The 24,151-nt window shown below is 41.9% G+C and overlaps 1 protein-coding gene across 1 annotated transcript in view; it reads right to left on the reverse strand.

Annotated features, from left to right (window-relative positions):
* LOC106580522 (lysyl oxidase homolog 2B) overlaps nt 1-24,151 on the reverse strand; it is a 44,023-nt gene that overhangs the window by 17,420 nt on the left and 2,452 nt on the right. The window contains exons 2-5 of the mRNA XM_014161685.3: nt 23,336-23,730; nt 22,785-22,960; nt 4,909-5,120; nt 1,918-2,134 (exon numbers count right to left, since the gene is read on the reverse strand). Coding sequence (XP_014017160.1) covers nt 1,918-2,134; nt 4,909-5,120; nt 22,785-22,960; nt 23,336-23,696 — 966 coding nt within the window. The 5' untranslated portion in view covers nt 23,697-23,730. The remainder of the gene's footprint in view (nt 1-1,917; nt 2,135-4,908; nt 5,121-22,784; nt 22,961-23,335; nt 23,731-24,151) is intronic.

Below are 24,151 nucleotides of genomic sequence, written 5' to 3' on the forward strand. Positions count from 1 at the left end.
GAGAGAGAGAGAGAGAGAGAGGGTGCAATAGAGGAGAGAGAGGGTGCAATAGTGGAGAGAGAGAGAGAGGGTGAAATAGAAGAGAGAGGGTGACATAGAAGAGAGAGAGGGTGAAATAGAGGAGGGGGAGAGGGTGAAATAAAGGATTCGATCACCGCCAGAGGAAATGTCTGTTAGCGCGGATTCCCACAAGATGTTTTCATGGACGAGCATGAATTATCTACTACCCACAGATCCTGAGTCCATGATGAATCACTTGACAGCAAACATTCAAAACATCTGCAGATGGGCTTCACAAAACATCGAGTGTCAGAGTAACAGTAATGCATCTCAGAAAACCCCATTGTCTATCGATCTCCCACAGGATTCATCAGATCAGAGATAAAATAGCCCACTCAGTTTGACAGTATGAAGTTAAACCCCCACAGCTACAGTACCAGTCAAAACAGTACATTCAAAACATCTGCAGATGGGCTTCACAAAACATCGAGTGTCAGAGTAACAGCAATGCATCTCAGAAAACCCCATTGTCTATCGATCTCCCACAGGATTCATCAGATCAGAGATAAAATAGCCCACTCAGTTTGACAGTATGTAGTTAAAGGGTTTTTCTTTATTTTTACTATTTTCTACATTGTAGAATAATAGTAAAGACATCAAAATAACACATATGGAATCATGTAACATTAGTAACCAAAAAAGTGTTAAACAAATCAAAATATATTTTATATTATGATTCTTCAAAGTTGCCACCCTTTGCTTTGATGACAGCTTTGCAGACGCTTGGCATTCTCTCAACCAGCTTGAGTTGACCACCTGGAATGCTTTTCCAACAGGCTTGAAGGAGTTCCCACATATGCTGAGCACTTATTGTCTGCTTGTCCTTCATTCTGTGGTTCCACTCATGCCAAACCATCTAAATTGGGTTGAGGCCAGGTGATTGTGGAGGCCAGGTCATCTGATGCAGATCTCCATCAATTAAGTGTGCCTTGAATTCTAAATAAATCACTAACAGTGTCACCAGAAAAGCACCCCCACACCTCCTCCTCCTTGCTTCACGGTGGGAACCACAGATGCAGAGATCATCCGTTAACCTACTCTGCGTCTCACAAAGCCATGGCGGTTGGTACCAAAAATATCAAATTTGGACTCATCAGACCAAAGGACAGATTTCCACCGGTCTAATGTCCATTGCTCGTGTTTCTTGGCCCAAGCAAGTCTCTTATTATTATTGGTGTCCTTAAGTAGTGGTTTCTTTGCTGCAATTTGACCACGAAGGCATGATTCACTCAGTCTCCTCTGAACAGCTGATGTTGAGATGTGTCTGTTACTCGAACTCAGTGAAGCATTTATGTGGCTGCAATTTCTGTATACCACCCCTACCTTGTCACAACACAACTGATTGTCTCAAATGCATTAAGAATTAAGAAATTCCACAAATTAAATTTTAACAAGGCACACCTGTTAATTGAAATGCATTCCAGGTGATTACCTCATGAAGCTGGTTGAGAGAATGCCAAGAGTGTGCAAAGCTGTCATCAAGGCAAAGGGTGGCTACTATTTGGTTAACACTTTTTTGGTTACTACATGATTCCATATGTGTTATTTCATAGTTTTGATGTCTTCACTATTATTCTACAATGTAGAAAATAGTAAAAAGAAAATAAAAACCCTTGAATGAGTAGGTGTCTCCAAACTTTTGACTGGTACTGCATTTCCCTACCTATATTTTATTTGCCATAACCCTGCAGTGGCACAACATAAATCAGTCCAATTCTAAAGAGGGTGACAGAATCATAGAAATAGAATCACTAGAACAGGAATCCCCATTCAAGTGAATAGGTCTGGCTATATCTGCTCTAGTGATTATATTTCTATGGACAGAATGCATTGGTTTAGTGAGTCCATGGTGCCTACCTCCTGCCTGAAGGCCTTCCGGAAGCCAGTCATGGGGGTTGGGGAGAAGGCTCTTCCTGGCACACAGCTGACAACCACAGGCGTGCCCCCTTCACATGTGCTGTTGGCCTTCGCTGCCACGGCATGGCCCAGCTTGCAGCTCGACAGGTGCGCCTCATTTCCAGTGCAGTTGACAGAGTAGTCCCAATAAGAGGGCTTTCTCCTGCGAGCAAACATCCTGAGAACACAGGGAAAACATAAAGTAGTCAAATAATAACACATTTTAGACAGACATTTCATTCAATATTTACACAAGGCTGCTATCCCATTTTCCCTAACACCTACTGTACATACTACACTACAGCATTAACTGTATGTAGTCAGCTAGTTGCTAAATACTGATAAAGACTCATATCTCCCTCTCTAACTTTATGCACCAGCTGTCAGAGCAGCTCACAGATCACTGCACCTGTACATAGCCCATCTGTAAATAGCCCATCCAACTACCTCATCCCCAAACTGTTTTTTTTTGTTGTTCCTTTGCACCCCAGTATCTCTACTTGCACATTCATCTTCTGCACATCTATCACTCCAGTGTTTAATTGCTACAGTAAATTGTAATTATTTTGCCACTATGGCCTATTTATTGCCTTACCTCCCTTATCTTACCTCATTTGCACACACTGTAAATTGACTTTTCTATTGTGTTATTGACTGTATGTGTGTTTATTCCATGTGTAACTCTGTGTTGTTGTTTGTGTCACACTGCTTTGCTTTATCTTGGCCAGGTCGCAGTTGTAAATGAGAACATGCTCTCAACTGGCCTACCAGGTGAAAGAAAATAAAAAATAAAAATAACATCACTAGTCCGATAACAAAGGGTTCAGTATTAGGCTACAGGTGTGCCTGTTTAGTCTGTGATGTGAACAACAGGTGAGGTAATTGAGGTCCTCCAGGCATGCAGGGATGTTAATTAATTCCTTTACTTTTCAATGGTGAGCCAACCAACGTGTATAATGAACGTTTGGGGCAGCACAGCCTGTCCTTGTCCTGTCTCTTTATCACATGTCTTAGATGTGTACATGAAAGCAGATTAAAGAGGACAGGAGCAGACACACACACAGCATTTGTTTTCCATTTGGAACCTGGATAAAAGAACATTGCTGATCACTGTCCGGAACCCATCCAAAGCCTGCGTTCTAAGCCTCTGAGTCTGCGGGGGGGACATACAGAAGTTGTGAGTGAAGGATGGATAAATAGAACTCAGGGAAAGAAGCATCTTGATCCGTTCACATGTGTTCAAGCAACAGCTGTGAAGGTTCAACCAAGTAAAAACTGAACATGGACTGGCGGTAGGAGCTGTAAACTCAAAACATATTACATAAGTCACATTAGGCAATTGGAACAGTGATCTATTGTTACTTTTCATCAGCTTGAAAGTTTGTGCCTGCTACCATTTACTTTGAAAAATTTGCTTTTGGAATGATACATACCACACTACACACATAAACCATTGAAAAGCACGGATGACGTCTGCTAAATCCTATGCTCTCCAAATATTTTGGAATATGCTAAGCGGGCATACAGAGGCATTTGAACAGAGACCAAGTTGGATTATGAAAGAACTGTAGACCTTGGCTGTCTGCCGCCGCCTGGACCAAACGGCAGACTATAAAAACACGTTCTGCACGTTTCATAAGTTTCAAGCGGTTGCATGCCGGCAGTCACATAGATGGAAAGTAGGGTGCTGCTGTACTGTGGTTACCTAAGCAGAGAAAACTTCTCTCCCTCTCTACCCTGAATGAGACAGTAAATTCAAGGTTGGCTTCAGAGCTAGAGACGAGGTCTCAGGTTTGAAGTGATTAATTAACTGCTGGCTATTCCTCTGCAGGTTTCCACGTGTAAATAAGAGTTAGATCCTTCCCCAGCCCAGTCAGTATCCCATTACAACTACTTTAAGGAATGCACTGATCCTGGATATATACATACGAAGGGGGGAGGGGTTACTTAAGTTCTATGAGAGTGTTTGATGTGAAGCAGAATACAGAAAGTTTCTATAGAATTCAGCATTATTGCTCTGTATTAGGGCAAATATGTTCTGTATGCAATATACAGTATAAGTCAAACAGCAAAGATCTAAAAGATTTATCCACCACGGTAGGGTAAGAAGCTCAAAGTTCTGGTGAGTTGTCAGTCTGTTGAATAACAGCCTGAACTTTCAGTAGCATAGTGGGGTTAAAAAGTAACCACATGGGTTCATAATTTTCACAATGGGAGAACTCTGAGTTGACATCCCTCTCCAGAGTTTAAGAATCAAGGTTTCTGTGTAATGTGTACCAAGAATGAATCTTGACTGAGATGAGGTATGGGTCTGTCAACGGCTTGTTGCCCTGGGCCTGGGAGAGTAACTGTCCATGGTACATCGCCTCCCCAGGTTTAACACATCTGAAGATAAATCAAGGGCTGTGCCTGACCAAACCAAACAAGTTGACATAATAAGAATATGTACAGCAGAGGAGGCTGGTGGGAGGAGCTATAGGAGGAAGGGCTCATTGTATTGGCTGGAATGGATTAAATGGAAGTCAAGCATGGGGTTTCCATATGTTTGATGTGTTTAATACGATTCCACTTGTTCCATTCCAGCCATTACAATGAGCCCATCCTCCTATAGCTACACCTACCAGCCTCCTCTGATGTATATTAATGTCCTGTCCAGGGGGTGTACTTGTACATCCAGCTGCCTCACGCTACAGAAACAGGAGATAGACTCCTGCCCTATGTGCCATTCTGGCTTGGACACGGCTTACTTACTTATGTTTACAGTAGTCCTGCTCCATAACACTCCAGTAAAATGGAACCTGCTGCTGCCACTGCCCATCCATTGAGACACATATAGTATTCCTTTCTACACTCCCATCCCTTTCATCAAAGAATGGCAGGAGCTCATTGTGGCCTTAATTCCCAATGAGGACCAAGAGGATTCAGTTAAACAAAGTCCCATCCCTCACTCACTTGTAGACTCTGGCATTGTACTTCCTCTCTCCGGGGAAACCGAACATGCCACAGATAACTCTGCTGTTGTGCTTCGTCCACTCCGCGTCACAGATCTGCTTCCATTTCCCCCCATCCTTCACCTCCACGTAGCCCTCTGTCACAGGGATGCGCTTGCGGTACGATGACAGAATGGCCCGGATACGCACATCCTCCACTTGAATGTTTAAACTCTGTGAAGAAAAATGAGGTATGATTCATTTCACATGAATAGGCCAAGTCGTCTCTTCCTCTGCAGTCCTCTATGGTCCTCTCTTCCTCACTGCTCTCTTACATATTTCTCTGGAAATAATCACTCCAAATCTGTCTGCATTTTGACAGTTTGCCCTTGTTATATAGCCGTATAATGAATGTAAGGCACTCACCCTCCGGCACCAACCCCAGCAAGACACCAACCCCACAAGACTGCATTCCCTTGTAAAGCCTCTCCAGCTTACCCAAACATTTTTACAATCCTATCACCTAGTGAATCACAGGCCAGACCCAGCTGTACTGCAACTGCTTGGCTTTTGAACAAGGATATCAAAGGAGTGACCATGGCAACTCATACAATACTTTCTCGTCATGTTTTAAAGGGTGTCACTGGACAGATGCTGGTAGGTGACGAAGATCCAGTTTAGGATCAAAAGTTGGCCTATTAAACATAAACACTTTCGGAGCATTATGCAAGATTTACTTTTTGATCCTAGTCGTGAAAATCCAATGGCGGCTCTCCACCAAAGATACTTAATTTACTGTAATATCACAAGAATATTTTTGAACTTGCTGAACCGTCTGTGGTGGAATTGACATGCTGACTTGCCTGGGCTGTTATCTCATCTCTTGAAAGCATTACCTGATCAATACCATATAATTTCAAAGGCAATGAGTCTATCCATCTGTCTACATGTCTGTCTTTGTCAAAAAAATGTGGAGACCTTCCTCTGTGAAGCCTGTTGGGGTTTGAACAAACAGCCTCTCTCCTAAAGACCCAGCCCACATTCCTGTGCTACGTGACAGTGCAGGCCATGGGAGAAGACAGGAGGCAAGATGAGAACTGGCGGATGGATATTTGCTTGTCTCAGCAGATGGGCTGGCTGATGGGCTGGCTGAGACACATATCAAACCCAGCCCCTGTCCTGTCCTGTCAGACGTGAAGTCAATGGCTTTGTCTCAAATTGCACCCTATAGCCCATAGGGCTCTGAACAAAACATGGTGCATTATATAGGGATTAGAGTGCCATTTGGGACAGAGACAGTTAGACCTCCAAACGTTCAATAATGAAAAGGAAAGTTTTCCTGAAATGACATCATACATCAGTCCACAGGATGAAAGCGAACCACAGAGAAACTGTAAATGTTCAGTCTGCTATTCCTTAACAATTCTTTTACGCAGATGACCGCATTAACCAGCGAGTGGAAGGATGAGATCCAGCATGTTGAGCTATCTGAGGGGATTCAAACCCTGGGACATGATCATTTAGAGAACTGTGGTGATAGTGACCTTGTCTGTATTTAAGATCTCTAGTAGAATACTGTAGTGTACTTTGATAAAAAGTCTGCACAATAAAGACCAAATGAAACAGGGTGTGCTACAGTTGTGTGTTTCTTACATCATAACAGGGTCTTTCAGCAACAATGTGTTCATCTTATTCTTAATGGTGGAAAAATACCATTCAGAGCAAGATCCCTAAAATGTAGACCTGGCTGCAAGCAGGGTCTTTGCAAACAACACACATGCATTTTACTTATCACCTCCACCAAAACCAGGGGCACAACTTTCACTGGGGACGGGAGGGACATGATTCCCCCCACATTCTGAAATTGCATTTTTGTCTCCCCCAGTTTTATCAATGCACTGTGATACAAAAAGCGGCATTGTGTGCTTTAGGATCATTCGGACGCCTCAGAGAGGTTGGGTAGGCTGTTTGGCGATATCAACCACCTGGATTTAGGACCGTGCGAGCAGAGGCGGCTGTTGTCTGTGTGTGTTGTGCTTTTTCTCAGAGTTGTAAAAGCAAGCAGAGCAGAAACTGGCTACTCTTTATTTGATGTAGCTGACAAGGTAACTGCTGTTTAACTTAACAGGGGAAGAAAAGTATTTATTCACAATGTTGAGTTTGTAGTGTAACTGACATGAAATGTTAGCTAATGCATTACCTACATGTTTCATCCCCTCTCAACTGAAGTTCTGTCTGAAGTGAATGAACTAGCTAGCTAGCTAGTAGCAGCCAGTTCAGCTCTAGCCTCTAGTTTTATGATAGGTAGCAGAATCTAACAAATCACATTTTATTTGTCACATGCGCCGAATACAACAGATGTATGGAAATGTTTTGTAGCCTTTGTTTTGTCCTGTTTCAACAGAAGTAAATTAACTTGGCTAGTTTTCGCCAGTTGATGAACCATTAGCGCTAGCCAGAAGTTGGCTAATGTTAGCAAGCTAGTCAGCTAGCGTTAGCTATTCTTTTTGCAACAATTACACTAGTCTAGACCTGATTCAAACGATGAAACCGGCGGACAAACGATTGAAGACCGATATTCTGACGTTTTTTGACAGCACAATGTGACTTTTATTTCACTATAGCATATAAATAGCTCTACAGACTTCACTGTCATGGTGCACAGTTGCTACACAACAGTATGCTCATCATGCCTTACCATGATCAAATAGTGACAGGTGTCCCAGCAGGGTTAGCCAGTCAGGGAAGAACAGTCTACAGAGCTCTGGGGAGTTTTACAGTATATTATAACAACCAGTGAATGGATGCAAAGTTCCATCTTGAGTTGATGGGTGGGCTACAGTCTGAGGTCTGGGATCTGGGAATAATGGTCATTTCAATTATTGAACCATTGATTCTACTCTTGGATAATGCAATGTATAAATGTACACCAAGGTAATTATTTGTCATGCCTCATCTGAGCAGGATCTGATGGTAACTGGGGTCTCAGCAGGGTCAGGCAACCGGGTGGGGGGGACCCCTAGGCGCAGGACGGGGCGATCCAGCTATATTGTTTGCAAGTAAAAAGAGCTCTAGAGTACTTTTAGGCATATGATATGAATAACAGTGCCCTCTGTAATTATTGGGACAGTTAAGCATTTGTTCTTCTTTTGGCTCTATACTCCAAAAGTGTGGATTTGAAATCAAGTTAAAATGCAGAGTGTCAGCTTTAATTCATCCATACTAGGTGAACCTTTTGAAATTATAGCACTTTTTGTACATAGTCCCCTACTCCCCATTTTAGGGGAGCAAAAGTATTGGGACAAATTCACTTATGTGTATTAAAGTAGTAACACATTCATAGCACGCAAGTTTATGACTCTACACATTTGTTGGATGCATTTGCTGTTTGTTTTGGTTGTGTTTCACATTATTTTGTCTCCAATAAAAATGTATGGTAAATAATGTATTGTCATTTTGGATTCACTTTTATTGTAAATAAAAATAGATTGTTTCTAAACACTTCTACATAAATCTGCATGCTACCATGATTATGGATAATCCTGAATGAATCGTGAATAATGATGAGTAAGAAAGTTATAGAATGCCTTGGAATGGCCTAGTCAAAGCCCAGACCTCAATCCAATTGAGAATCTGTGGTATGACTTAAAGATTGCTGTTCACCAGCGGAACCCATCCAACTTCAAGGAGGTGGAGCAGTTTTTCCTTGAAGAATGGGCAAAAATCCCAGTGGCTAGATGTGCCAAGATTATAGATGCATACCCCAAGAGACTTCCAGTTTTAATTGCTGCAAAAGGTGGCTCTACAAAGTATTGACTTTGGGGGGGTGAATAGTTATGCACGCTCACGTTTTCTGTTTTATTGTCTTATGTCTTGTTTGTTTCACAATAAAAAAATATTTTGCATCTTCAAAGTGGTAGGCATGTTGTGTAAATCAAATGATACAATTTTAATTCCAGGTTGTAAGGCAACAAAATAGGAAAAATGCCAAGGGGGTGAATACTTTCTCAAGCCACTGTACATGATTTACTTGTACAGATGAAATACTCACTCAGCTGTAGTTAAACCCAAAAGACTTATACAGAAAGAACCCAGTCAGTTACAAAATATTATTCTGAAAAACTCCCTTTTAATGTGAAATAGAGGAGTGAACTTGTTTCACCAACTTAAACTCACATGGCAAACCAACCTCCCCATTCCCTCCTTGCCACTTGGCATCCAACCCTTTCTAATTATTGATTTCCTGTTTAGAATTCAGGACTGCACGTGCATCGATGCCTAGTTTAAATGACTAGAAAATGGAATGCCTGTTGATTGCAACGGTGGTGTGGTAGAAAAGTAGAAACACAGCAGCGGCCGGTGAGATACTTCTAACATATGTGGCTTGTTTCTATACACTCTGGGGAAGGGGTTTCCAGAAATTGGCAGCAGGGGGAGGAAGGTGCAGAAGATGGAAAAGCCATAAGTGGGATGCATCTTTGAGGAGGTAGAAAGAAGCAGAGGAGAGGAAGCTGGTGGGCCCTCTGTCTCAACTAAGTCCTGAATCACTCTGAGACCACTTCTCCAGAAGGAGACATAGGTACAAGTGGTAAACCGATACCTTCTTATGGAAAACACTGAGGCAGTGGAACAGCATTACGTCATTGTTGCTGTCATTCAGAATCAATTAGGTCATCCAGGATGGCTATATATCTATATACTGATGTTTAATTTGAATGTTAATGAGAAAGGAATATCTACACGTTTAAGTCCATAAAAGATAACCTTTCTGCCCCTGACTGCTCCATGAAGTCAATGCAGTGCATTTGTAGGCCTACTACTGGTAGGTGAAGAGATTATGTCATTCAGCTAAACAAGTTAAAAGAGGTCCCTTGGAATGAGACCAGAGTCAGTGGGTCATTCTTACCCTCCGGGCTTGTATTTGAAGTTGAGCCTGTCAACGTATTTTCTGATGTCAAACAATAAGCTATCTTATGCATAGACCACAGGACTGAAGAATCAGCCATGGTCCAGCTGGAAAGCAAAAATATCCCCACAATGGCTAACATTCATGATTCCCATATGTGTGAGGTTTATTATGTAGGCTGCAATAGTCCATTCCCCGAATCATACACTAGAAAGTGAGTTCTGGGCATTAGTTCTAAAATGAACAAATGATGCTACATTTGAGAAAGTAACAAAAATATGTATATCAAAACCAACTGAAACCAAGAAGACATTGCAGTGAAACATGACAAAAAATAAATACATAAGTCATTTTTCAAGTGTCACTTGCACTGACAGTACCCAGGTGCAATATTCTTTATGACGTGGATGCCAGTTTGGAGCATTTGACAATGGTGTGACTTAGCGTATCGACTTTAATGAACATACTTCTCATCATCTCATGCCAGAATGTGACCTCAAGCCTCTACTAGAACACAGTACTAATGCCAGCAATAACAACGCCCACGGAGCCTACAGCATATGGTTCCAATAGAAATCATGAACTACATTCACTTCTAACAGAAATCCCCATAGATCCTAGTAGTCAAACTGGGTTACATAGAAATTCCAAGTGAGAGAACAAACCAATGGGAAAAAACTGGATGTATCATCAACGTTGTTTTCACCTCATTTCAAAAAAAATATTAAATGTGATGACATTGAATCAACGTAGAAAACTGATTGGATTTGCAAAAAGTCATCATCGTTATTTTTCACCCAACTTTTAAACTAAATCCATTGTCATTGTCAATTTTTTTGTTGATTTCATATTAAATTCACGTTAGTTGACAACTCATTCAACCAAATGTAAATCAAATAAAAATAGTCATTGAACTGGCGTCTGTGCCTAGAGGGAAATCATTTATTGAACATCATAACAGTATTTACTTCCTGGGATAAAGTTTGCTAAGATGTTTGTTGATATCATGTTTGCCACAGAGTGACCACTCCCTCCCTGGGCTTGTGTTTCGATATCACATGTGCTGTGCTCACCAGGCCAGCACTGTTTGGGTGCTGATAATTCTTTGAGCCACAACACAAATGGATGATTATCTCTTTCCTGAAACAGTGTTTATAGTGTGGCAGTGAATGATGTCATGTACCTCATGTCTCTGTTCCACTTGTTCCTGCTCCTTAGAAGCCATTAAAAGAGCCTTTTAACAAAGTGGATACAGATGTTCCACAACACCTTCACAAATCCTGAAAAACTACAGTTTAACTTATTTGTCTATTAAAAGAAAGAAGGCTATTATTCTTTTTAGTTTAATTTAAGTTTCAGAAAAACTAGTTTAACTCAGCAGAAAATCTCCCTACCTATCATTCAGTGGCATGTATAAATTAGAGACACAGAAGTTCATGGTTTGTGCCAAACTGGCACCAACTCACACAATGACTGTAAAAACCACTTCTGCCGAGGCTTGATTTCCCTAGCAACGCGTTGTTAGAGACTGCGGGCTTTATAATATCATGTGTATTTCAATAGGGTAAACTAAACATGCTATTCAGTTGAGTTATAATGTAGGAATGTAGTGCCCTGCAGGGTGTGAACTTTTATCTGCAGTTGTGACATGACCAGAAAACAATCTATCAGTTATGTGAGAAGTTAATTAAATAGTTCAAATTAAATCAAATTACTTTTTCAACCCCACATTAGTCAAGTTCATGGTGCCTTTCCCATTAGGCTTTATTAGAACCCTACTGTGATGACAAGGCTAGAGTATAGAGGAGAACGTGGATGGTTTGTACCATGCTGCGTGACGCTTGGCAACAAAAACAATAACAACTGTGGTGGGGCGGCCAGTGGCGCTATTTCCCTCTACAGCGGATTCCATCTATAAGCCTAAGGGGAAAAACTGAGAGGAGGAAGATATAATAAACTATTGCTTTGTGTATGTGTGTGTGTGTGTGTGTGTGTGTGTGTGTGTGTGTGTGTGTGTGTGTGTGTGTGTGTGTGTGTGTGTGTGTGTGTGTGTGTGTGTGTGTGTGTGTGAGAGTGATAGAGAGAGACAGTGAAAGAAAAAGAGAGAGACAGACAGACAGACAGACAGACAGACAGACAGACAGACAGACAGACAGACAGACAGACAGACAGACAGACAGACAGACAGACAGACAGACAGACAGACAGACAGACAGACAGACAGACAGACAGACAGACAGACAGACAGACAGACAGACAGACAGACAGACAGACAGACAGACAGACAGACAGACAGACAGACAGACAGACAGACAGACAGACAGACAGACAGACAGACAGACAGACAGAGACCAGGGGAGAGACCTGCTCTGGCACAGTAGCCCTGCCTCCACCTAGACTCCCAGTTTCCCAGCCCCAGCTCATATAACAGGATGATAGGACATTCCTCCAAAACAAAAGAGTGAAAACTAATGAAGGTACATACATCAAAGTTGGGCAAGGCCTTGTTTCAAGGTGTGTTATCACATAAATCAACTAACTACAGTAAAGATCTTTTCATCTAAACTTTAAAAAAAAGAGTACTGTGCCCCAGTCCTTTATGATGAAGCACCATTAAACCTTACTTTATATCACTTTAATAAACCACCTTTATGGTGATGTATTTACATGGATGTTTCAACAACAGATGTTCAATATTGAGCCCACAAATTTGAACCAAAGAATAAACTTATTTCAAGATGTGTTCCGTATAATTTTTAAGAGCCCACAGTATGCTGTTTGTTCCTCACCGAGGATGCAGAGAGATAAATAAATCTCAAATATTTCCTCCTGAAATTCTCCTGCAATGGAACACATTGGTGTATACATAAAGTCTGCATTGATAAAAGCTGCTCGCTGGTTAGCCAAGAATGACCTGCATAAACACTGAGGAATGCTCAATGTTGAAATTTGGTTAGAACAGAACGTACCCTAATGCATGTGCTTGATCACAGGTCAGACAACCACACAAACCTCACTTCTAAATCATGTCTATACAGCCACCTCTATTTACAAGCTGAAATGATGTGAGAGGATATTACTAAGGATAATAGAGAGGGCCAGCTGTAGCTCCTGACCTTTTCATGACCTAACTAGGAAAAACTCTGAGCACTAATCTTAAGATGCTGTATGCCAAACAACCTTAAGGACATGACTGAAAAGAATGTGTGTGTGATAAACACGAGGAACAGAAAATGTATATTTATATAATAACAGTCTTAATGGAAAGCACACGGTAACTTCTCAGAAGAGCACTGGATGTCCTTTACTGTTGTTTTAAAGTGCAGACGACTGAGACACAATGCCACTAAAACTGCAATCCATTCAAACCCATAAACTGCACGGCCCACAAAGCAAATTCTTGCTGAGTTCACATGCTATGGGTATTTTCCAGAGTTATAGTTAACCTTGGTTATTTGAAACAGAAACAAGGCATTCACAGAGGAATCGGTCAAAAATGTCCTAAGAAGCCATAGGTGACACATGCATGCAAGCTTCAGGTTTCAACACTCTCTTAAGTCCTAAGTCTTTGAAACATTTCCTTTGTGGTTGACTGGCCAGCAATTATCCTGAAGTCATCGCAAGTGTCCCACGATGAAAGGGTAACAGTCTCTAAAATGTAGGCGGAAATGTTCTCACCCCAAGCACCTACTTTGAGTCCCCATACCTCTCATCATCCCCCACCACAGTATCACACTAGTCTGTCGTCATGCCTAACATTAGACAGTGTACGTCCCAAGTGGCACCCTATTCCCTCTATATGACACTACTTTTGATGGGCCCTGATCAAAAATAGTGCACTACATAGGGAATAGGGTGCCATTTGGAACATAACCTGTGTGTGTGGAGGGCTTTGCCTCAGCCTGGCTGTGTTTTACATTGCTTCTGTGTGGAGCTAACCCGGCGTGCCCCACATCTTAGTGAATGGAAAAGATGAGCCTGATATTCTCTCAGTGAATATCACAGCTTGAGACATCACAAAGGGCTGAAGGCGGACTCCAGATGTCTGGACCTCTACAGCGCAGCTCTTTGGAGCATTATAATCTCTACCTTTTGTCTTTATAAACCCCACCAGAGGAAGTGAACTGGAGCCATTCTTCCTCATCTTGTCCCATTACAGGAGTTGAATAGCATTGGAATTTGACTCAAACTCGTAAACGGTGTACAGTCACTTCTCTGAAAAGATACTACCAAAGTACTTATTGAGGATGTTCAGCTATGGTGTGGGCCAGGGGCGCAACTTTGGTTTTAGAAGTGTGGGGGACATAACATATAAATATATATATACAGTACCAGTCAAAGGTTTGGACACATCTACTCATTCAACGGTTTTTCTTTATTTTTACTATTTTATACATAGTAGAATAATAGTGAAGATATCAAAACTATGAAATAACACATATGGAATCATGTAGTAACCAAAAAAGTGTTAACCAAATCCAAATTTATTTTATTTTTGAGATTCATCAAAGTGGCCACCCCTTTGCCTTGATGACAGCTTTGCACACTCCTGGCATTCTCTCAACCATCTTCATGAGGTAGACACCTGGAATGCATTTCAATTAACAGATGTGTTAAAAGTTAATTTGTAGAATTTCTTTCCTTCTTAATGCGTTTGAGCCAATCAGTTGTCTTGCGACAAGGTAGGGGTGGTAAACGGAAGATAGTCCTATTTGGTAAATGACCAAGTCCATATTATGCCATGAACAGCTCAAATAAGCAAAGATTAATGACAGTCCATAATTACTTGAAGATATGGAGGTCAGTCAACGCGGAACATTTCAAGAACTTTGAAAGTTTCTTCAAGTGCAGTCGCTTGAACCATTAAGCTCTATGATGAAACTGGCTCACATGAGGACAACCACAGGAAAGGAAGACCCAGAGTTGCCTCTGATACAGAGGATAAGTTCATTAGAGTCACCAGCCTCAGAAATTGAAGCCCAAGTAAATGCTTCACCGAGTTCAAGTAACAGACACATCTCAACATCAACTGTTCAGAGGAGACTGCGTGAATCTGGCCTTCATGGTTTAATTGCTGCAAAGAAACCATTACTTAAGGACACCAATAAGAAGAAGAGACTTGCTTGGGCCTAGAAACACAAGCAACGGACATTAGAGCGGTGGAAATCTGTCCTTTGGTCTGATGAGTCTAAATTTGAGATTATTGCTTCTACCCGCCGTGTCTTTGTAAAACGCGGAGTAGGTGAATGGATGATCTCCGCATGTGTGGTTCCCACTGTGAAGCATGGAGGAGGAGGTGTGATGGTGCTTTGTTGATGACACTGTCTGTGATTTATTTAGAATTCAAGGCACACTTAACCAGCATTGCTACCACATCATTCTGCAGCGATACGCCATCCCATCTGGTTTGGACTTAGTGGGACAATCAGTGTTTTTAAACTGGACAATGACCCAACACACCTCCAGGCTGTGTAATGGCTATTTGACCAAGAAGGAGAGTGATGGAGTGCTGCATCAGATGACCTGGCCTCCACAATCCCTCGACCTCAACCCAATTGAGATGGTTTGGTATGAGTTGGACAGCAGAGTGAAGGAAAAGCAGCCAACAAGTTCTCAGCATATGTGGAAACTGCTTCAAGACTGTGGGAAAAGCATACCAGGTGAAGTTGGTTGAGAGAATGTCAAGCGTGTGCAAAGCTGTCATCAAGGCAACGGGTGGCTACTTTGACGAATCTAAAATGTAAAATATTATTTGACACAATATAGAAAATAGTAAAAATAGGTGTCCAAACTTTTGACTGGTAGTGTGTATATATATATATTTTTTCTTTATCCATTTGGATAAACACTCCAACAGTCTTCCCGTTGCCTTGTTTTGTATCACATTCCAATGAAAAACGGGGCAGGGACAAAAATGCAATTTAAGAATGTCCCCCCTGTCCCCAATGAAAGTTGCGTCTCTGGTGTGGGCTGTCAACCAAGTAACTCAGAATCACCCTGAAACACCTAGTCCTGGTGGGGTCATACTTGCGGAAACTAGAAAAAGTTTAAGTTCAAGGTTAAGTTGAGGCATCAGCCAGTTAATATGTGATAGAATGCTACATTGTAGCTGGTCCCATCAGATAAGCTGGCACACGTTAGCCCTAAATTAACCTCACAAGGTGGCAGTGATTTTTTCCTGTAACAAATTCCTCAGCAGCCTATCAAACTTTTTCTCCACAAACCAATGGCATTTCTTAAAATAGGTCAACTCGACCACCAGAGGGATACATGTTAACCTTGAATTTGGAGGTGTCAGTCATCGCTGGAGTCAAATAGAGACATGATTTGAGCTGACTCTCCTGGAGAGTGCTGGTCTGCACTAACTCATGAAATTGGAATGTGAACTCTTGAGGGCCTACAGTGAGTGAGCGCAACAACACATAACACTCTGCCTTTGGTGTCAATTAGCTGCAGGCTTTAATACAAAGGGTAGGTCTAATCCTGAATGCTGATTGGTTAAAAGTGCATTCCAGCTAGTGTCTATTCCACAAGTTACCAACGGCTAAATCTATGACATTAAAATGCCCTTTTTACACTGTTCCATCTGACTGCGCAATCCACTGTCTCACCAGCCCAGGCAGGGAAGTTATAAACTTGATCTCCACTATAAAAAGCACCTAACATTATCTCGCATTTCTTTGAGACTAACATTTAGTTTTCAACAGTGGAGATTTGTATAAACCTTGCTGTCTGTCTGACCGACATTTGCAACATTGTTTCAATACTCAAACTCGATCTTCAACTGTCCCATAGTAATGAACTTGTAGGGGTCGGGAGTCATGACGACAGAGAGAGGCAGGCAGAGTTTCTCAGCCAGTCAAAATTATGAATCAGCTGGCATCATTTTTATGGATTTACACAAAGAAATGTCAATTGAAAAAAAGGTAGAACGAAAGTCCGGCTAGTTTGCAGTCTTTCCAGCTTCAGATTGAAGTTATTGTGTTAGCTGTGTTGTTGGCAAGATCCACTGAAAAACAGTGTCCTGACGACAGAGCACATGTTCTATGCCAGGTGAAATCGTGCCTCAATGTCTCATTGTTATGGATGTATCCAAATAAATGTTACTAGAAAACAGCTTAAACAAATGCAGCTACTGTTGTTATTCTGGCTGCACTGTTTGACGTGACTGTAAGTTAGCCATAGTTGGCTACCTAGCAAGCAAGGGATAAGAACATTGCCATACAGATGGCAATGGAACATTTAGAATGAACGACTGGGTCACGTCCATTGATACATAACAAAAAGACTGAACGACTGGGTCCCGTCTCTGGCAATCAAACCAATAGAACGAACGACCAGCTGGTTGGGAAGCAAGCCTAGATTTGTTTCAGGACTATATGTTGTGGAAGGATGAAACAGTATGAATAAATTCATAAAAATAAAGTTTTTAATTAAAATATGTCAATCATTATCTGAATATGTTGGTAAATGCAAACCATTACAGACTACAAAGGGAAGCACAGCCAAGAGCTGCCCAGTGACACGAGCCTACCGGACGAGCTAAACTACTTCTATGCTCGCTTCAAGGCAAATAACACTGAAACATGCATGAGAGCACCAGCTGTACTGGAAGACTGTGTGATCACCCTCTCCGCAGCCGATGTGAGTGAGACCTTTAGACAGGTCAACATTCACAAGGCCGCAGGGCCAGACGGATTACCAGGACGTGTACTGCGAGCATGCTCTGACCAACTAGCAAGTGTCTTCACTAACATTTTCAACCTCTCCCTGTCCAAGTCTGTAATACCAACATGTTTTAAGCAGACCACCATAGTGCGTGTGCTCAAGAACACTAGGGTAACATGCCTAAATGACTACCGACCCGTTGCACTCACGTCTGTAACCATGAAGTGCTTTGAAAGGGTGGTCATGGCTCACATCAACACCATTATCCCAGAAACACTAGACCCACTCCAATTTGCATACCGCCCCAACAGATCCACATATGATGCAATCTATATTCCACTCCACACTGCCCTTTCCCACCTGGACAAAAGGAACACCTATGTGAGAATGCTATTCATTGACTACAGCTCAGCGTTCAACACCATAGTGCCCTTAAACAGCTTGGAAAATTCCAGAAAATTATGTCATGGCTTTAGAAGCTTCAGATAGGCTAAGACCTCCAATAAATTGTAGACCTCCACAAGTCTGGTTCATCCTCGGTAGCAATTTCCAAATGCCTGAAGGTACCACTTTCATCTGTACAAACAATAGTACGCAAGTATAAACACCATGGGACCACGCAGCTGTCATACCGCTCAGGAAGGAGACGCGTTCTGTCTCCTAGAGATGAACGTACTTTGGGAAAATCAATCCCAGAACAACAGCAAAGGACCTTGTGAAGATGCTGGAGGAAACAGGTACAAAAGTATCTATATCCACAGTAAAACGAGTCCTATATCAGCATAACCTGAGAGACAGCTCAGCAAGGAAGAAGCCACTGCTCCAAAACCACCATAAAAAAGCCAGACTACGGTTTGCAACTGCACATGGGGACAAAGATCATACTTTTTGGAGAAATGTCCTCTGGTCTGATAAAACAAAAATAGAACTGTTTGGCCATAATGACCATTGTTATGTTTGGAGGAAAAAGGAGGATGCTTGCAAGCCGAAGAACACCATCCCAACCGTGATGCACGGGGGTGGCAGCATCATGTTGTGGGGGTTCTTTGCTGCAGGAGGGACTGGTGCACTTCACAAAATAGATAGCATCATGAGGTTGGAAAATTATGTGAATATATTGAAGCAGCATCTCAAGACATCAGTCAGGAAGTTAAAACTTGGTCGCAAATGGGTCTTCCAAATGGACAATGACCCCAAGCATACTTCCAAAGTTGTGGCAAAATGGCTTAAGGACAACAAAGTCAAGGTATTGGAGTGGCCATCACAAAGCGCTTACCTCAATCCTATAGAAAATGTGTGGGCAGAACTGAAAAAGCGTGTGCGAGCAAGGAGGCCTACAAACCTGACTCAGTTACACCAGCTCTGTCAGGAGGAATGAGCCAAAATTCACCCAACTTATTCTGGGAAGCTTGAAGAAGGCTACCCGAAATGTTTGATCAAAGTTAAACAATTTAAAGGCAATGCTACAAAATACTAATTGAGTGTATGTAAACTTCTGACCCACTGGGAATGTGATGAAATAATTAAAATCTGAAATAAATCATTCTCTCTACTATTATTCTGACATTTCACATTCTTAAAATAAGGTGGGGATCCTAACTGACATAAAACAGGGAATTGTTACTAGGATTAAATGTCAGGAATTGTGAAAAACTGAGTTTAAATGTATTTGACTAAGGTGTATGTAAACTTCCGACTTCAACTGTATATATGCCTATATATTCTCCAAACATCGGCTTCGAGGGCATTATCATTTTTATACAATGGGTTAAATCAAATCAAGTCAAATTTTATTAGTCACATGCGCCGAATACAACAGGTGTAGACCTTACAGTGAAATGCTTACTTACTAGCCCTTAACCGACAGTGCAGTTTCAAAAAATATGGATAAGAATAAGAAATAAAAGTAACAAATAATTAAAGAGGAGCTGTAAAAAATAACAACATACACAGGGGGGTGCCGGTACAGAGTCAATGTGCGGGGGCACCGGTTATTTGAGGTAGTATGTACATGTAGGTAGAGTTAATTAAAGTGACTATGCATAGATGACAACAGAGAGTGGCAGTGGTGTGAAGAGTGGAGGGGGGGCAATGTGAATAGTCTGGGTGGCCATTTGACTAGATCTTCAGGAGTGTTATTGCTTGGGGGTAGAAGCTGTTTAGAAGCCTCTTGGACCTAGACTTGGCGCTCCGGTACCGTTTGCCGTGTGGTAGCAGAGAGAACAGTCTATGACTAGGGTGGCTGGAGTCTTTGACAATTTTCAGGGCCTTCCTCTGACACCGCCTGGTATAGAGGTCCTGGATGGCAGGAAGCTTGGCCCCAGTGATGTACTGGGCCGTTCGCATTACCCTCTGTAGTGCCTTGTGGTCGGAGGCCGAGCAGTTGCCATACCAGGCAGTGATAAAACCTGTCAGGATGCTCTCGATGGTGCAGCTGTAGAATCTTTTGAGGATCTGAGGACCCATGCCAAATCTTTTCAGTCTCCTGAGGGGGAATAGGTTTTATCTTGCCCGCTTCACGACTGTCACGGTGTGCTTCGACCATGTTAGTTTGTTGGTGATGTGGACACCAAGGAACTTGAAGCTCTCAACCTGCTCCACTGCAGCCCCGTCGATGAGAATGGGGGCGTGCTCGGTCCTCTTTTTCCTGTAGTCCACAATCATCTCCTTTGTCTTGATCACATTGAGGTTGTTGTCCTGGCACCACACGGCCAGGTCTCTGACCTCCTCCCTATAGGCTGTCTCGTTGTTGTCGGTGATCAGGCCTACCACTGTTGTGTCGTCTGCAAATTTAATGTTGGTGTTGGAGTCGTGCCTGGCCGTGCAGTCATGAGTGAACAGGGAGTACAGGAGGGGGCTGAGCACACACCTCTGAGTGGCCCCTGTGTTGAGGATCAGCGTGGCGGATGTGTTGTTACCTACCCTTACCACCTTGGGGCAGCCCGTCAGGAAGTCCAGGATCCAGGTGCAGAGGGAGGTGTTTAGTCCCAGGATCCTTAGCTTATTGATGAGCTTTAACCTGTTGGGGCTCGGGGGCAGTATTGAGAAATTTTGAAAAAAATATGTGCCCATTTTTAACTGCCTCCTACACCAACTCAGAAGCTAGGATATGCATATTATTAACACATTCGGATAGAAAACACTCTGAATTTTCTAAAACAGTTTGAATGGTGTCTGTAAGTATAACAAAACTCATATTGCAGGCAAAAACCTGTGAAAAATAGATTTAAAAAAAAGTGAATTTTGTGACTGTACTATTTAGTGTCATTGTTTTATAGATACCATAGTGAGAAAGGATTCATTTCGCAACACCTACGGCTTCCACTAGATGTCAACGATCTTTATAAAGTTGTTTGAAGCGTCTATGATAAACAGAGAGCAAATTAGAATGCAGGGAAGTTGATATGTCATCACTTCATTTTTTGGCGCCTGCGCATAAATCTGAGAAGCGTGAGTTTGTCATTAATTGTTTATCAAGACATAGGATAGGTTGTGTGAAAATATTACTGATGTTTAACGTTAAAAATGGACCAAAAGATTAATGCTAAACAAGGTTTGACATGTTTGAACGAACGTAAATAGATTATTTACTAGTTTTTTTTAGCTTTTCGGCGTGATTTTACAACCCCCCCCCCCCACCACGTTTTGTGGGAGCATAATGAACGCTAACTGCTTGGTGTTATTTGGACATAAATTATGAACTTTGTCAAAAGAAACCACATTTGTTCCGGACCTGGGAAATCCTGGCAGTGCCTTCTGATGGAGATAATCAAAGGTAAGGGGATATTTACAATGTTATTATCGATATTAGATGATGCTAACTGTATAGCATAGCTTGTTGTTCTTAGCATAGCACCCCGTTTATTGCAAAATGTGATTTCCCAGTAAAGTTATTTTGAGATCTGGCCATTCGGTAGCAATTACGAGATGATAATATATTATTCTTTGAATGACAATATTATAATTTACCAATGTTTTCGAATAGTAATTTTGTTATGTTCACCGGAAGCATTTCAGAGAAGAAAAAAATCTGAATTTCACGCTACTGTAAAATGCTGTTTTTGGATATAAATATGAACTTGATGGAACAAAAAATGCATGTATTGTATAACATAATGTCCTAGGAGTGTCATCTGATGGAGATTGACAAAGGTTAGTACATAATTCTAGCTGGTTTCTGCTTTTGGTGACGCCTGACCTTGAATTGAAAATGGATGTTTGTACTTTTGTGGCTATGTACTGTCCTAACATAATCTAACTTTATGCTTTTGCCGTAAAGCCTCTTTGAAAATCGAACAATGTGGTTAGATTAAGGAGATGTTTATCTTTTAAATTGTGTAAAATAGTTGATTGTTTGAGAAATTGAAATTATTAGATTTTTGATGTTTTGAATTTCCAGCCTTGTTAGCAATCCCGACTCGGGGTTCATTGCTAACCTGTAGCCCCAACAGGCTAAAGGCACAGTCAACTTAGTGTATGCAAACTTCTGACCCACTGGAATTGCAATACAGTGAATTATAAGTGAAATAATCTGTCTGTAAACAATTGTTGGAAGAATTGCACAAAGTAGATGTCTTAACCGACTTGCCAAAACTATAGTTTGTTAACAATACATTTTTGGAGTGGTTGAAAAACGACTTTTAATGACTCCAACCTAAGTGTATGTAAACTTCCGACTTCAACTGTATTTAACACCAGTGCCAATATATCCTCCAAATACCGGCTTCTCAGGCATTTTCACTTAAATAAGACATACCACTCTGAGGTGCTGAATGAACCCTTTAGGAGCCCAGTATGTATGAGGTATGAGTTAGTAGGTAGGATTAGTTTGTTTGTTTCCGGTAGCCTCACTTTCACTAAAAATGTAATGTGGGCTTCTGCACTTTGAAGTCATCATTGGGTTCAAGCTGTGATTTTGGCTTGACACTTTTTTCGAAAGCCACGTGTACTACTTATGTCAAAAGGTGTGTCTGCACTCTGCACAGAACAGCTCAATAACAAAAAGACCAGCTGTGAGGGCCTTCTTGGATGAGGAGTCAAGAGCCAAATGTTCTGGAACATTGCAGTGCAAGAATCTCAGTCAACAACAATGTCAACCAAAGCCTCTTCAGGACCATTTCCTGGACACAGATTAAGCCTAGTCCTAGAATTTTCAATTTTTTTCACACAACTTTTAACTTAAATCCAATGACGTTGTGGCATTTTTGGTTGATTTCACATTGAATTCATGTTAGTTGACAACTCAACCAAATGTAAATCAAAAGTGGGTTTGTAGTCGGTTTGTAGTAGGTCTGTAGTGGGTTTGTAGTAGGCAGGTTGTGTACCTCCACATTATTGGCCATGGTGTTGATGAATTTAAATCCTGGAATCCTTTTGTCGCTGCACACCACGCCCACGTCCTCTGTGTGCTTGCAGTCGGAGACGCCGATCCCGTTGGACATGCACAGTGCCAGGGTCTTTTCTTTCCCAGTGCACTGGACATTGTCAAACCAGATGCGCCCTGAAAAAAAGCAGGATTCTCAACACATTGTAGATACATCAAGACCTCCGCAGGGAGGAATCTTTTTTCACCTGACCAGTGGTAGCTAGCGAGGCCAAACAGCCAAGCAAATTTGGCAAAGTGGACTGGACACTGGCAACAATTCTGCTGCTGAGTAGTACACTCACTCCCTTATCCCTACCGTATCTCCGCTATAGATGTGGATTATTCATTTTGGTGAAAGATGAGTCAGAATGTATTGTAAAAGCTTCACTAGGAAAATTGCTTAACATTGGCCAATAAAAAACATCCCTGAAAATAGAGTCAATTATTTCTCCTTTCCCTTATCATTACACACATGCATAATGGGTTGAAGTGTAATAGCAGACATTTTACCTTCTCCTTTCCCATATTTAGAGGACGGAGACCAGGAGACAGCCTCCAAGTAGCCCAACTCCCTGCACACCACCTGGGCAGAGTGAATAGAGAAGTCATCATCGCAGACCGTGCCCCACTCGCCATCATAGAAAACCTCCACGCGCCCCTCGTTGTGCTTGCGCTTATCCCCCGCCAAACGCAGCTGTATCCTGGGTGTGTCAGCTGGCAGCTCCGGGGCAGTGTACTGCTCCTGCTCTGGCTCTGGGTAGCCCTGTGGATAGCCCTGTGGGTAGCCTAGTTGTTCATACTGGGCCAGACACAGCTTTAACAGGCCCAGCAGGATAGTGAAGCAGTAAGGGAGCAACCACGGGGCCAGCATGGTGGTGTCTGTCAAGTCAGACAGAAGAGGTTATCTGTGGGAGGGTAGAGAGTAGGAAAAGAACATTACTCATAAAAATAAAAAAAATCAATTGGCTACTTTGTCATATGTTTTTTTACTGGGAGACTGGTGGTTAGAATTCAGCTAAAGAAGTACCCTACAGTCAAAGTATTACAGTGACACTGATTGAGGCCATTATTAGGTGGAGGAACAGAGTTGTGGCATGATGTCATCATGAGGCATGAAGTCACAGAGAAAAACACTGATTTACAGCATGTCCTGACTCCTGCTCCGAGGTGCCCCTTGGAGCCTTGTGAGTCAGTAACAAAGAGCATTTAAAAACACAAATGTACATCTGTAGATCACATAGCCTATCCTCGGACCTGAGCAATAGTGTCTAAATCAAGTTATGGTCTTACAACCAGTATCAATTAGATTCAAAGATATGTATGACA

Source organism: Salmo salar, chromosome 20 (assembly GCF_965601325.2).
Source record: "Salmo salar chromosome 20, fSalSal1, whole genome shotgun sequence".
Classification (NCBI taxonomy): Eukaryota; Metazoa; Chordata; class Actinopteri; order Salmoniformes; family Salmonidae; genus Salmo; species Salmo salar.